The sequence below is a fragment of the Capsicum annuum genome, chromosome 2 (genome assembly GCF_002878395.1).
Source record: "Capsicum annuum cultivar UCD-10X-F1 chromosome 2, UCD10Xv1.1, whole genome shotgun sequence".
NCBI lineage: Eukaryota > Viridiplantae > Streptophyta > Magnoliopsida > Solanales > Solanaceae > Capsicum > Capsicum annuum.
The window spans coordinates 105,373,686-105,390,339 of record NC_061112.1 but is presented as its reverse complement, the minus strand read 5'-3'; the positions used below and the strand labels follow the sequence as shown (position 1 = coordinate 105,390,339).

General features: G+C 34.0%; 1 protein-coding gene across 10 annotated transcripts in view; it reads left to right on the top strand.

Moving 5' to 3' along the window:
• The first annotated feature begins 2,689 nt into the window (after nucleotides 1-2,689).
• LOC107858893 overlaps nucleotides 2,690-16,654 on the top strand; it is a 36,100-nt gene continuing 22,135 nt past the window's right edge. Inside the window, exons 1-6 of one of the 10 annotated variants that reach the window (XR_007052201.1) lie at nucleotides 2,750-3,020; nucleotides 9,994-10,569; nucleotides 11,254-11,364; nucleotides 14,131-14,199; nucleotides 14,298-14,404; nucleotides 14,487-15,057. Coding sequence is in view for 3 of the 10 variants with exons in the window: in XM_047406588.1 (XP_047262544.1) it covers nucleotides 2,898-3,020; nucleotides 11,254-11,364; nucleotides 14,131-14,199; nucleotides 14,298-14,321 (327 nt within the window). In the remaining 7 variants the exon portion in view is untranslated. Of the gene's footprint in view, nucleotides 3,021-9,993; nucleotides 10,570-11,253; nucleotides 11,365-14,130; nucleotides 14,200-14,297; nucleotides 15,058-16,654 lie in introns of those variants that run through there. The other 9 variants (XR_007052203.1, XR_007052202.1, XR_007052200.1 and 6 more) reach the window with 9 other exon arrangements.

Genomic DNA, 16,654 nt, shown 5'->3' with positions numbered 1-16,654 from the left:
TAATTAATTCATTACTTTTCACATTAATAAAAATGTAATTAATAAATTGGGGTGAACAGTTAGATTATATGTTGCAACAAATAATATATTTGTTGTCATAGATGTGTTATCTGATGCAACAGATATAGAATCTGTTGCCACAACTCAATAAAAATGGTTCTTCGAAAGAACTAATTAATAATAATAATCTGAAAAGTCATGACTTATATCACAATATTTATTTTCTTAATTTAATCAAAAATATAATTAATGTATATAGGTGAATAGTCGCGCCTTTTTACCTCTCATTCAAATTCAATCCTCTATAAATAGGTCCCTCCTTACTCAATCGTTTATTTAAATACACTCTATTTATTTATTGCATCTCGTCTTTCATATTATACTCTAGAAGATAAGATTATGGCTGACCCAGTGTGGGACGTTGCTTTTCTGCATGACGCCGTGAATGAACTTCAGAATCAAGTTCGTGATCTACAATGGGAACTAGGAGGAGTTAGATCAAGAATGCTCCGCGAGATACGTAGGATGAAGAAGGCCTTGCTACTTCCGATTGAAGATTGACCGGCTGGCAATGTTGATGCTGATAATAATAATAATAATAATTATACTATTGTTTTTCTTTTAGTCTATTATATGTATTTTTATTTGTTTTTGTTTAATAAATAAATTATGTTTGATCTTTGACATTTTAATCCATATTTAATTTTCATTCGTTGCAACATACAATTAGTCTGGTGCAACAGATAAACATTCTAATGCAACAGATAATTAGTCTGGTGCAACAGATAAACATCTTGATATAACAGATAATACGCTAATGTAACAAATAATACGATGATGCAACAGATAAACAGTTTGATGCAACATATTACACATCTGATGCACCAGATAATTAATCTATTTAAATGTGGGCACTTACGCTGGATTCATAATCGGGGTTCTATCTATTTTTGGAAAAACAGAAGTGTACCCAGATGACAAATACGCATAAAAATCATAATTTTACTTACCAAAGTCACCTATGAAGTAATGCCAAAGTGGAAAGTGATGTAATAAACAAAATTTGACCTAAGGAATTGGTCAGATCATAGCAGTAGCGCTGTACCACCACTATCACCACCAACAACAACAAATGATCGACAAGAAGAAGATGAAGATGATAATGAAGTAGAAGATGATGATAATGAAGCAGAATATGATGAATAAAGCAGTAGAAACAGAAACAATTAACAACAAAAATTACTAAGAGAGAGAAAACAACAATAGATGAGAAGAGAGAGAAAGACGCCTTTTTTTCCCTCCGTTTCCCGTTATTTTAGGTATACATTGGGATCAAAGTGTAAATTTAAAAACTTGTGAATTATTTTCAAGCTTTCCCAACTTTCTTAATCCATAATAAAGTAATTGTCACCTCCAACTAATAATTAAGACTTGTCTCACCTACACCTCAATTTAAAACTCTTTTGTCATCTGCGGCCCAAACCCCCTAGTTTCTAATGTTGATAATGCTTTGATTAGAAAAATAAAATGTTAAATCACCAAAAATTTTTAATATTGTAGCTTATAATATAATTAAATATTATGTGCACAGTTACACATTAAAATTATTTTTCTTATAATAAATTTGTGATTTCATGTTTTCAAATAAAATTAATATTCAAGAATATTACATGCATTATGGAAATCCTTTTGATTCTTAGGATTGGTTAATAATTTCTTTTAATCTGAGTAAAAATAAAAATAAACTAGAATATGAGATAAAATTATAGTTTGATAGATGTGAAAGTATTTAACTTGAAGTTTAAATTATAACCATTTATAAAAAAAAATATAGATTATTTTAGAGTCTTCTTTTAATCTATATTTTATCTATTTTGGCATAACAAAGCTTATTTATTTTTTAATTTTTATATAATGAAGTAATTAGATAGTATACATATTACTATTTATAAATTTTAAATAAAAAAAATGAAGACAATAGAATAAAAATTAATATTATTTTGACAATCTGAAATTCTAAGTTGTAAACAATATAATAAAAAAAAACATAAAACATAAATCTTTTACAATTACATAATTATTTTTACTCATATAGATTTGATTAGGGATGGGAGAGCGATGGGCGAGGTTGAAGTGGGGGAGGTACTTTTTTAGATTTCGCTCTTTTCTTTTTTGGCTTCGAGGGTATAATTTTTTTTTGGTATACTTTTTTTAAAAAAAAATTGAGGGTGGAGGTTATGGTGTAGAGATGGAATTGGAGGCAATGGTGGAAGGTGTGGAGATGGAACTGAAGGTAGGGGTGGAAGGTGTGGAGATGGAGGTGGAGGTGGGGAATTATGGGTGGGGATATATATATATATATATATATATAAGTTGCTCGAAAGAAGGTTTGAATGTGAAACTACTACAAATAATACGTTATTATTATCCATGCATCTCACGAATGAAAAAAAGTAACCTATTCACTACCTCACATACTTTAACTTGGTTATGTAAAAGTGCTTCCACCTTACAAGAAAACATGTTCTTTTAGGATGGTTTTATTGTCTTGCATTAACATATAGGAAGCTAATCCTACTATAAAAAATAGCATAAAGTAAATCATTATTTGGCTAATCGTGTATAAATTATTAACTAATGTTCGTACTAATTATGCAAAGATATTATCTTATGCCAAGTAAAGTACAATACCAAATAAGATTATAGTAATTAGAATACAAAAATTAAATTACTTAAAAGATAAAAGTAGGATAACAATCTTTTCATTATTAATAATTCTATAATAATTTCTTCACTATTATCTCTGATTAACATAATTTTTGTGAGTATTATTTCATCTTTCCTTTCAACTCTATGCTTCACAAACCACCATACAAAAGATTCAGTAGTGAAAGCAGATGACTTTGTTGCCAGGCAGCTCATGTGCTGTTGTGTTGCAACAAGCAATTGGACTTTCACTAAAATCCAAATCCTCCTTCAAGATTCAAGTTACCCTCTTGCCAGCAAGATTATGGTTAGAAGTAAGCTATTTACTCCCTCCCTCTCTTGTATTTTCTTATCTCAATGTGAACATTAATATCAACAACCTTACTTTATCCCAAAATAGTTTCACTTGCCATGGATTCTTTCCCACCAACACTACAACAATAAAAGCTTTTAACGGCAATAAATCTGCATTTTAACCTTTTACTGGTATTAGTTAATTGCAATTGTTATAGGCTTGAGGAGCATTTACAAAGAGTGCTAAAATGTCAATTGTCACTAACATAGTAATAGCCTCTAAAAACATAATTTAGCGGCAATTAAGCTATGACCGTTAACTAATTGGTGCTAAATATCTTTTTTGGTGTAGTTCAATAGGATAGAAATTTTTAAGATTTTTCTTTAAAATTTGTTGTTTTGGGGTAGGGGGTGTTCTTGTTGAATTCAATTGTCCGTGTGGATTTTATTTTCTCCTTTATTGGGAGGAAATTTGTCTTCTCTGTTCAGTATTGCTATCAAATTGGCCTTTAATTTGTCAAGGTGGACTTTTCGGAGCTTCTGTGTCCGGTATAATTCTGTAAAGCTATGATCTTTTGTTTTAAATATCTGAATCAAGTACTTTTTCTGTGTAATATGACAATGTCTGAAATGGGTGAGAGATAATCTAGATATCTGTTTACCTTGTGAAGTTAACTGGAGGGGTAGATTCTTTACTTTCTTTTAGCCCAAATGGGTTTCTCGTCACAATGTAGTTGCTGCTAGAAAAGGAGAAGACACTTGGGGTGTGTTTGGTACGAAGGACATTAGATTTCTTTCAACCTCCCTCGGAGTCCTGGTCCATGTTAAAAGGTGGGGATTCAGGTCTTGCTGTCAAGTACTTGCCTAGATTATACCTAAATGTTCTTAGAACAATATTTTCTTCTTACTCCAAACACCAGAAAATAAATGGTGAAAGTAAGTAAGAAAACCACTTAGTTTCCAAGAAACATTTTCCTTCATACCAAACACACCCTTGTTAAAGAAAAATTGCATCTGAAAGATAACATTAGCTCCTGTGAGGTAGCATTAGATTGAAAGTTTACTGTTTGAATCAATAATATTGAATTGACTATTGCTGGCTAGCATGGATATTAGTTTTTACAACTTGCCATAGTTTTATGATTCATCGAAGGCTTATAAATGCTAAACCTTTTAAGACTTTTAAAGCTTGGATACAACATCTCGAGGTCCAAGCCAAAAACTTTATTGACTTATAGTATCTCTTCCATGAAATTAATGAGAAAACTAAGTTTGACTGGGATCTTTATTGGTGACATTTGTTGCATTCTGTGTACTGCTTGTCACTGGTAATGTACAACCCACATTGCTTGCTTGCTGTTTCTGACGAACAGTTAGAAGAGATGTAGTAATAAGGGATAAGCCTCACAGAATTTTGTGTTTCTTTTGCATTGTCTTGCCATTGCAGAAATGCAGTAATACTAATTAATAAACCGTGCATGAGTTTATGCTTCTCTATGTTATATCCTGTCTGCGCAATCTGGTACTAATAGAAGAGTAGGCATCACAACGTTGTGTATGTTGATGGCACACGTGGCTTTGGTAAGACCATTAATCCATCATTACAACCATTTTTCAGTTTGAGGTTTTGCTGGTGCTTATGCAGTGGTTACATTTTACTGTTTCATATAGGTGATAAAAGCTAGTGATGCTTTCCGACTGTGGTGGCAGCAGATATAAACTTTATCAGCTGCTTTAGTTTTCATGATTTCAAGTCTACAATTATGCTAATTTTTGTTGAAGAAGTTGCTCAAAGATGCTAGGTCTAGACATTTACATGGTTCAAATTGTGTGTCAAGCTCAATAGGATTCAGATCTTTGGTCCGAGTAGTTATGATATTTGATGAAAGTAAACATTTCATATTATAGGATACCAACAAGTTGAAAGACCTGAATGTAGACTTTAAACCCCTTAAGTTTCAAATTACTCACAACTGCCCACCTCTTACTCTTAGTATGTGTTTTTTTGGGGAAAAGTACCCGGATTAGCCAATAGCGGGCCATAATTATCACTTACAACTTCACTTTCCCTTAATTACCTGATGTAGCCTAGACACGTGCTTAACTTTTCTTTAATTACTTTTTGTAGCCTACACACTTCTAATAGCCGTATTTTTTAAAAAAGTACCTCAGCGGCACGTGTGTATCCCCACAATCGTATATCACGCTTTTGTATTAGTCTTAAACTCAATCCTTACTCTCTCTCTCTCTCACTCCTATATTCTAAAGTTTTCTCTTCAGTTTCTTCTTCAACCCATGTCTCTCTCACAATAGCAATCCATAAATTGCTAATCCTCATAATCAGGTAACTGACATTCATATTTTAGGTGAATTTTTAAACTTTTGGAATAGAGTAATTACAATCTTCTAGGTAAAAAATTAAAGAGCTCCATTTAATAACTTTCATGAATATATACTAGGTTGCATCCATTCCTGTGGCCTTTTGAGGAGCAGGAGAAATTGTTTATCTTATGTAAATTCGGGTGCATGATAGACATTGGTACTCCAGTAATTTTTAAACTAATTGTATGTGTATTTCATCAATTTTTAATTTGAATACTGACATTGTTAGATTTTTCGCAGATCATTCGTTTTGATTTCTCAATGGTGGATAATACTACTACAAAGAGGGTTACTAGAGGTATAGCGTATAATCACCCTGTTGTACATACGTTTTCAACCTTTGATTTAGGGATCTCTCAAACGCTAGAAGAACATGCATTGCCTTCTACTTCAATTGAAGCAGAGATCCGAACTAAAAATTGTAATGAACCTATACTAATTATACAAGATGAAGAACAATAACTTCATACATCTGCAAATTAACAAAGCAATTGTTGGTTCGTTTAATACTTCTGAAGAAGTTAGTGCTATTGGACATAAAAGGGAAGTTACAGATGATGCTCTAGGTCCGAATAACAATGTCGATGAGTTGGTTGAAGAGGTATTGTATGTTTTAATTTTTTTAGTGTCACAGTTTGTCAAATTTTTTATACATATAAACATCACATTTGATCTAATTTGTGCTCCAACTTATGCACGTATTTAGATAAGTTTTTAATACACTGTATGTGTATCAATTTTGTGCTCCATCTTATGCATATGTATCAATTTTATACAATATAAACAATTTTGTCCCCATTGTGTATTTGATATGTATTTTGTATGCATTACTTGGTATTGTATGTATGTATATATATTTATCCATTACTGGGTACTGAATGATGGATATCTTATTTGTACTGTATGTATTTATACATTACTGGGTGTTGAATGATGGATATCTTATTTGTACTGTATGTATGTGTATATATGTATATATCTACTACTGGTACTGAATCTATACATTATTTTGTACGGTATGTATTTTTTTGGGTACTTGATGTATATCTTTTATTTATTACATTCTATTCATATGCTATTGTATATATGCATAATGTGAAATATTATGTTAGGAATTTCCTTCAAAATCACCTCACATGTGTTGTTACTCCAACAACAATATAATAGCGGATTTGCAGGACAAACTTTCTGTTGAGCAGTTTGAAAAGTTTAGCAAGACTTGTTTTGGGGTCTATTTGCGTATGCATGAGTGTTCTGTTCAAGCATAACTAGTTAGGTGTTTTATGCCTCCAGAGATGGAATATAGTTCAAAAGATGCTTTGTTGATGTATATATAAATGGATCCATACCTCTTTCACGATTAGGGAATTAACAATTATAATAGGGTTAAATTGTGTTGGTAATGAAGATGAATTTGTAATAGGAAATAAAGAGCCTAACCGAATTGTTTCACAGTATTTTGGAGGTCGAAAAACCATTAAGAGAGCAGCTTTGATCAAATGCTTTGACAACCAGGAATGGGTGAGGGTAATGATGATGATGCTGTCAAGATAGCTTTGTTATATTTCATTAATACATTCATTTTTTCTAGCGAGAAGAACTGTGTATCGGTCCCTAAGCTCCACTTTTATTTGGTTGAGAATGGTCAATACAAGGATTACCCATGGGGTAAAAAAGCTTGTAAGGACTTGGCAAAATCTATTTCCAAAAAGATGGATGCACATAAATAGTATTATAGGATACATGGTATGCTACTTGCTATGCAAGTTTGGCTTTATAAGTTTTGTTCTTCTGTTGATCTACAAATTATTGTAAAACATGTTAGTAGAATTCCTAGATTGCTAAATTGGGAGACCGCTGACAAACGTCCTCATTTTGAGACTTTCATTGAAGGCATGTTAGTTGATGTTGACAATCCGGTAACTATGACTGTATTCTTACAATTACAATTTACATGTATTCAAAATACGCTAATGTATCTATTATTTTCAGGTTGTATACAGGAATATACCAACCACTTCAAGGGAACTGGCAATTTTACAATTGCCTTCAGAAGATGCAGTAGCACATACAACCTCCGACAATGTGTCTTTAGATGATGATTTTCAAGATGCTCCCCCAACTACAGTAAAAAACAAAGGAAAGAAAAAAGTTGGTGTTGCATTTTCTCCATCCTATAAGAAACAGAAACAAGTGAAGTCTGCACCTTTACCTTCAAATATTTCTACCATATCATCCTCAAGGAAAACACCGACAAAGCTGACATCCCATGCAACTTTAAGAAAAACCCCTCCCATTTTTATTTCCAAACCCTCACCAAAGAAGAGATCATTATCTCTTGTTGCAAAACATCAACCAAAGAAGATTGTGACTCGAAAGATTATGCCTCGAAAGATTATGCCTCGAAGGACTCTTCCCAAGCAGTCGTCTATCCTACAGACAAAAAAAAACTGTTGTCAAGCCTACAGGTTTTGGTTTTGGTTTAACTGTAGGGTTGATCACATGTTTTTTTTGTCTGTAGGATAGGCGACTGCTTGGGAAAAGTCCTTCGAGGCACAGTCTTCTTTGGCTGATGCTTTGCAACAGGAGACAATAATCTCTTCTTTGGTGAGGGTTTTGAAACAAAAATTGGGGGGGGGGGGGGGGTTCTTAAAGTTGCATGGGATTTCAGATTTGTTGGTGTATACCTTAAGGATGATCTGGTAGAAATGTTTGAAGGTGAAGGTGCAAACTTCACTTGTTTCTTATAGGGTAGAGAAGATGCAACGCTAACGTTTTTCTTTCCTTTGTTTTTTTTACTGTAGTTGGGAGAGCATCTTCTAAAGACACATTGTCTGAGGTTGTATCTTTTGAAGGCAATTGTAAAATTGCTATTTCCCTTTAAGTAGGTGTTATATTCCTATATACAACTTGAAAATATTAGATACATTAGCGTATTTTGAATAAATGTAAATTGTAATTGTAAGAATACGGTCATAGTTATCGGATTGTCAACATCAGCTAACATGCCTTCGATGAAAGCCTCAAAATGAGAATGTCTGTCAGTGGTCTTCCAATTTAGCAATCTGGGAATTCTACTAGCATGTTTGACAGCAATTTGTGGATCAACAAAAGAGCAACACTTATAAGCCAAACTTGCATAGCAAGTGGCATACCATGTATCCTATAATACTGTTTATGTGCATCCATCTTTATGGAAATAGATTTCGCCAAGTCCTAAAAAGCTTTTTTACCCCATGGGTAATCCTTGTATTCACCATTCTCAACCAAATGAAAGTAAAGCTTAGGGACCGATACACAGTTCTTCTCGCTAGAAAAAATAAATGTATTAATGGAATACAACAAAGTTATCTTGACAGCATCATCATCATTACCCTCACCCTCCTCCTGGTTGTCAAAGCAATTGATCAAAGCTGCTTTCTTAATGGTTTTTCAATCTCCAAAATACTGTGAAACAATTCGGTTAGGCTCTTTATTTCCTATTACAAACTCATCTTCATTACCAACACAATTTAACCCTATTATAATTGCAAATTCCCCAAGTGTGGATCTATTCATATATATCAACAGAGCATCTTTTGAACTATCTTCCAACTCCAGCGACATAAAGCACCTATCTAGTTGTGCTTGAACAGAATACTCATGCATATGCGGATAGACCCCAAAACATGTCTTGTTAAATTGCTCAACATACATTTTGTTATGCAAATCCGCTATTTTATTGTTGTTGGAGTAACAACACATATGAGGTGATTTTGAAGGAAGTTCCTTAACATAATATTTCACATTATGTATATATATAATAGCATATGAATAAAACGTAAAATATACATCAAGTACCAAATAAATATATACAGTACAAAATGATGTATAGATTCAGTACCAGTATTGGATATATACAGTACAAATAACATATCTATCATTCAGTACCCAGTAATGGATAAATACATACAATACCAAATATACATACAGTACAAATAAGATATTCATTATTCACTACCCAGAATGGATAAATACACACACTAACAAGTAATGTATACAAAACACATATTGAATACACAGTGGGGACAAAACTGATACATATGCATAAGATGGAGCACAAAATTGATACACATACAATGTATAAAAAACTTATTAAACTATGTGCATAAGTTGGAGCACAAATTAGATCAAATGGGCTATTTATATGTATCAAAATTTTGACAAATTGAAGCATACAATACCCCTTCAGCCAAATCACCAACATCGTTGTTCGGACAAGAACATCATCTGTAACTTTTCTTCTTATGTCCAATAGTACTAACTTCTTCTGAAGTTTTGGACGAACCAGCAACTGCTTTATTATTTGCAGATGTAAGAAGTTGTTGCTCTTCATCTTGTACAATTAGTATAGGCTCATTACAATTTTTAGTACGGATCTCTGCTTCAATTAAAGTAGAAGGCAATGCATGTTCGTCTTGCATTTGAGGGATTCCTAAATCAAACGTTGGAAACGTATGTAAATCAGGGTCATTACGCGCTATACCTCTAGTAACCCTCTTCGTAGTAGTGTTATCCACCATTGAGAAATCAAAACAAATGATAAAATTGATGAAATACACATATAACTAGTTTAAAAATTCACCTAAAATATGAATGTTAGCTACCTGATTATGAGGATTAACGATTTATGGATTGCTATCGTGGGTTGAAGAAGAACCGAAGAGAAAACTGTAGAATTTGGGGGGTAAAGAGAGAGTAAGGATTGAGCTTAAGACTGATACAAAAGCGTGATATATGATTGTGGGGATACACGTGTGCTGTTGATGTATTTTTGAAAAAAAAATACAGCTATTAGAAGCGTGTAGGCTATAAAAAGTAATTAAATAAAAGTTAAACACGTGTGTAGGCGACATTAGGTAATTAAGGGAAAGTGAAGTTGTAAGCGATAATTACGGCCCACTATTGGCTAATCCGGGTACTTTTCCCATTATTTTATCTTTCCTTTGAACTCTATGCTTCACAAACCACCATACAAAGATTCAGATTAATTTCTTCATCACTTAAGCTAAGTAGTGAAAGCAGATGACTTTGTGGCCAGGCAGCTCATGTGCTGTTGTATTACAGCCAGCAATTGGACTTCCACTAAAATCCAAATCCTCCTTCAAGATTCAAGTTACCCTCTTGCCAGCAAGATTATGATTAGAAGTAAGCTATTTACTCCCTCCTTGTATTTTCTTATCTCAATGTGAACATTAATATCAAAAACCGTACTTTATCCCAAAATAGTTTCACTTGCCATGGATTCTTTCCCACCAACACTACAACAATAAAAGCTTTTAACGGCAATAAATATGCATTTTAACAAAGAGGGCTAAAGCTTTTACTGGTATTAGTTAATATTGCTATAGGCTTGAGGAGCATTTACAAAGATTGTTAAAATGTAAATGTCACTAATACAGTAATAGCCTCTAGAAACATAGTTGAACAGCAATTAAGCTAAATATCTTTTTTGGTGTAGTTCAATAGGATAGGAATTTTTAAGATTTTTCTTTAAAATTTGTTGGTGATATGTTTTGGGGTAAGGGGTGTTCTCATTGCATTCAATTGTCCGTGTGGATTTCATTTTCTCTTTTATTGGGAGGAAATTTGTCTTCTCTGTTCAGTATTATTATCAAATTGGCCTTTAATTCGTCTTCTGAAAAGGTGGGACCTTTTGGGAGCTTCTGTGTCCGTTATAATATTGTAAAGCTATGATCATTGTTTTAAATATCTGAATCAAGTACTTGTTCTGTGTAATATGATAGTGTCTGAAATGGGTGAGGAGATAATCTAGATATCTGTTTACCATGTGAAGTTAACTGGAAGGGTATATTCTTTACTTTCTTGTAGCCTAGATGGGCTTCTCTGCACAATGTAGTTGCTGCTAGAAAAGGAGAAGACACTTGGGATGTGTTTTGTATGAAGGACATTAGCTCTCTTTCAATCTTACTTGGAGTCCAGGTCAGTGTTAAAGGGTGGGGATTCAAGTCCAATCTCACAGTATTTGTCTAGATTATACTTAAATGTTCTTGGAACAATACGTTCTTTTTTACTAACCAAACACCAAAAAACAAGTAAGAAAGCCACTTAGTTTCCAAGAAACATTTTCCTTCATACCAAACACACCCTTGTTAAAGAAAAATTGCATCTGAAAGATAACATTAGCTCCTGTGAGGTAGCATTAGATTGAAAGTTTACTGTTTGAATCAATAATATTGAATTGACTATTGCTGGCTAGCATGGATAGTAGTTTTTACAACTTGCCATAGTTTTATGATTCACCAAAGGCTTATAAATGCTAAACCTTTTAAGACTTTTAAAGCTTGGATACAACATCTCGAGGTCCAAGCCAAAAACTTTATTGACTTATAGTATCTCTTCCATGAAATTACAACAACAACAACAACAACAACAACAAACCCAGTGTATTCCCACATAGTGAGGTCTGGGGAGGGTAAGATGTACGCAGTCCATACCTCTACCTCTAAAGAAGTAGAAAGGCTATTTCCGATAGACCCCTGGCTCGAGACACGGAATACTACACAAATACATAGTAAAGCATGGAACAAGATGACATAACATAAATACGACACCCACAAGTAATAGAAAACAGAGAAAAGTAAACAGATTCGTAAAAAAAACATGAAACAAGGTATCATAACAAGAATAATACCCCTCCAAGTAATTCCCTACACTAGCGACCCAAACTGACCCTAGCCTTCTGCCCTAATTCGCGTCCTCTAGATCTTCCTATCTAGGGTCATGTCCTCAGTGAGCTGTAACTGCTCCATCTCTTCCATGAAATTAATGAGAAAATTAAGATTGACTGGGATCTTTATTGGTGACATTTGTTGCAGTCTGTGTACTGCTTGTCACTGGTAATGTACAACCCACATTGCTTGCTTGCTGTTTCTGACCAACAGTTAGAAGAGATGTAGTAATAAGGGATAAGCCTCACAGAATTTTATGTTTCTTTTGCGTTGTCTTGCCTTTGCAAAAATGCAGTAATACTAATTAATAAACCGCGCATGAGTTTATGCTTCTCTATGTTATATCCTGTCTGCGCAATCTGGTACTAATAGAAGAGTAGGCATCACAACGTTGTATATGTTGATGGCACACGTGGCTTTGGTAAGACCATCAATCCATCATTACAACCATTTTTCAGTTTGAGGTTTTGCTGGTGCTTATGCAGTGGTTACATTTTTCTGTTTCACGTAGGAGATAATAGCTACTGATGCTCTTCTATAGTGGACTGGTGGCAGCAAAGATAAATTTTATCAGATGCTTGATACATGGTTCAAACTGTGTATCAAGCTCAATCGGATTCAGACCTTTGGTCCTAGTACTTATGACATTTGATGAAAGTAAACACTTCATGTTATAGGATAATTTCCCACTTCTTTAGCTTAAAGGGCCTGAAATTAAAAGGTGAGCCACCGGCTTGTAGTGCTTCAGCTAGGCATTATTTTAAATATACAGCTCCTAGCTCTAGCTTCCCACTATAGTTGTCAAAGAAGTAAAATAGTGATATTAGAAAGCAATTCCCATGTAAAAAGAGTGCTCTTGTCTTTGAGGAATGAAATCAATCATTGAAGATATTTTCTTGTAACAAAATCAGGAGGAAGAAAAATAGCAAAAAAGGGCAACCTTGTGGACCAAAGGCCCCCCTATGCACGGGGTCTAGGGAAGGGCCCCACCACTAGGGTGTATTATACGTAGCCTTACCTTGTATTTCTGTCAGAGGCTGTTTCCAAGGCTTGAACCCATGACCTCCAGATCACATGGCAACAATTTTACCAGTTACTCCAAGGAATAGAAGAAAACTAGAAAAGAATGAGGTTGCGTAGAAGAGAAGTATCTCCGTGCAATCCTGTAAATTTCCCTTCAGGAACTATGTTCAGTATCATTTTAGTGAGAAAGATGTTGACATCTAGTGTTGCTTTTGGCCGTACCCATGTTGAAGATAGAGATTGACAATACTGCAGGAGCCCCCTGAGGATAATGCAAATATAATTATGGGGATAAAACAATTATGTGTGTGCAAATTTACCAAATCTGGTGTTATGAATGTGAAGTGCTTATGCGGTACTCCCAATTCTATTATTTGTGGCTTTGCTTCTTATTCGCTTTATTCTTTCATCTCTCCTCAAGATCAACTCAGTTTTTTTATTCATAAGTTGAAATCTACAATTATAGAGCACGCTAATAGTTGTTCGATGAGAATTGTGGAAAAGTATTACCTTTCAACATTTTTTAAGCATTATTCTCGTTTGTTACTCCTCCTTTGAACTGTGGCCTTCTGTTACAATATTGTGCAAATTGTCAGGCAAGAAACAAGATGGTGTGTTATAAATTCAAAGGTTTTCTACTTAGTATTATACATATACCGCAAGCTTTCCTGGTGCTGCTCAATGAGAAGAGTTCCTCGTGATACCACTAAATGATAGGTTCCATGATTAACTAAGTTAAAAATCACGCCAATATGCATTAAGGTGTCATTACACTCTATAGTTATCCATTGACCAAATTGTAGATGTAATGAATGCCAGTTTTTGATGAAAATAATAATTTTGAAACACTGAAATATTAGATGCTTTTTTTCCTTTGACCCTTATGCTACAACTTCGTAATTCACTTGCTCTCTTAGATAGACGGAATGCTTTTGATTCAACAGTTGTGGTTCTCTAAAATTCCAAATTTTCTGTCTTAAATTTTGAACTATAGATTTACCATACTCCACTGATGAAAGTTGTCTGGAGAAAATATTTTCAAATTTTGGCCAGGTTGCTAAAGGTACGTGCCATTGCTTGAAGAGAATTTTTCTTATCTATTTTACTCTTTCTTGTGGTTGAGTCTGAGACCTGAGTTTATGCATCTACCTCCCTTGCCAGTTAAGATTGTCAAGGATGAAGTGATCCAGAGATCATAGGGATTTGCTTTTATTCAGTACACTTCTCAAGAAAATGCCATGCTTGCTCTTGATAGCATGGATCACAAGGTTATAGCCAATGAATTTGTCTTGGATTTTTAATTCCTTTTGCAGCGTGTCTTCTTCCTCAAATTCTTTTTTCCCTCGTCAGTACCTCAATGGCAGGGTTATTTCTGTGGAACTTGCGAAGCCTACAATGAAAGACTTCGGCAGATACCCCAAAACTTGTGGACCACCTGTGGAGAGATTACCATCTGAAAATGACGTTCCTGACCTAAAAGAAAACTGCTAAGGCTTACACTAGTTTTAGAAAGTCATTGCTAGGACCTAGGTGAATGACACTTCCACAAGTCATCATTATGGAAACTAGCTGGTAAGTGCACGTATATATTGTGATTGTTCTCTGAGGCATGGCACGTTGCATGTCCGTCCAGGTCAATTACTGTATGCTAGAAGAGGCTAAGTGTACTTGCTATGTATATTGAATCACAAGACTTAAATTGTCAACGATACATGATTTACAAAGAAGAGATAAGGGTTAGGATTAGCTGTTGATAAGTCAGCATTTCAGTTGGTTACATTAGCCTGGAGTTGGTTTTGAATTCACTGTTGGCGGTAAAGTTTGTTAATGGCAGTTCACCTTAGCCAAACAGATTCGATCTAGTACAGCTATATAAAGATTTAATCCTTTCTGGATCGATCAGAAATACATTTACATTTTGTCTACAACCTCCTTCTACATCCCCCCCCCCCCCCCCCCCCCAATTACTTGCTATTTCACTCTAATTCATCTTTAGAATTCTTGTCTTAGCATAGAATTATCGAGCTTCCAGTCAAGATCCAGTAATTCTATTCAGTCAACTCGGGCGTATCTAATTTGATGGTCAGGTTCTGCCCGTATATGTGATTTCTGGGTTTTTACGCAGTGAAAATGGTCTATCATGATGTGCTTTAGGCTGCTGCCTGGAACTGATTCTGGTTGCCCTGGAAATAAAGGATTCTGAAATTAGTACCTTACATGCATCTCTTAACACTCCATTAATTGAAGTAGTGAAGGGTAGATCTTTAAAAAAAGTACACAAGTGACTTTTCATTCTTCTAAACGATCAAATATTTTGAAATAATTCAGTTCGATGACTAATAGTTGGGACCGGTAGTATTCAGTTTGAGTCATCCGTCTGTTGAAAATTGCATTATATAGACAACCAAAATTATTGTTTAGATATATATAGTCGATGTTGAGCCCTTGGCTTCTCTGTATGTTTAGTCACTTTACTCTGTTAAATCCATGATTAATGTTGATTCGTATAATCGCTTCTTGAATATATTGTCCAAGAATGAAGATTATAGTTTCCTTTTAAGGTAGAGTGGAGTTCAATCTTTGGGCAACTAATTAAGGTTGTAAAGGTGCAATAACTTTCTTTTCTGCTTGATTTAGTTGTAATTGATTATATTGTAAAAGGATATTGTTGTTCAACTATAGTTTAATCAACTGATTTAGCAGGTGAGCATGTGAATTTTGACTAGGACAAGGCTATAATGTGGAAGCCCAACAAAGTTGAACAACCCCTTAGAAGAATTCATTATGAATATTTTCAGAATATTCTTCTCGAACTTTTTTTTAAAAAAAAATGAACACGCTCTGAAAATACTCTGCGGCTATTAATATGTTTTTTGTACGGACTTTAAGAAAACTATTCTTAATTTATAAAAAATATTTGTCAAGTATATCATGGATCTCTCTTTCAAATGTCACACCTAATTAGTGTTTCATCATTTGAATACTAAGGACCTATTGGTGTGAGGTATAAGGTATAATGATTTCAGAATAAAATTAAGGATTAATTTATTATGCGTTTGATTGGAGGTATTATTTAGCTCGATATTATTTATCTCATCATTTATACCATAGTGATGGAATAAGTTATCTCATATACATAGTGGGATAACCAAACGACTCCTAAAACTTTACTAATCTAATTTTTTTTATTGTAAGTGAAAATAACACATCTCGATAATTTTTGAAGTGTATACAGGTTTTAATATCTAAGTATGTTATATGGAGGTTTACCCAAAAATAAAGTATGTTATTTGGATGAAATTGAGGTTTCGACATGTGTTTTCAATAGAAAAGTCAATGCAAAAACTCATTGCAACAAGAAATGTAGAACTTCAAGAGGCCAAGAAATGTAGAACTTCAAGAGGCCTCCACCGAGATGATGACTGAAGGATGTGCCTTCTCAAGGGAGGTGAGGATTAACAAACCTCGCTTTCAGTGACGTGGCATAAAGGACAAGTAGAAGACAAGCTAGTCATGTT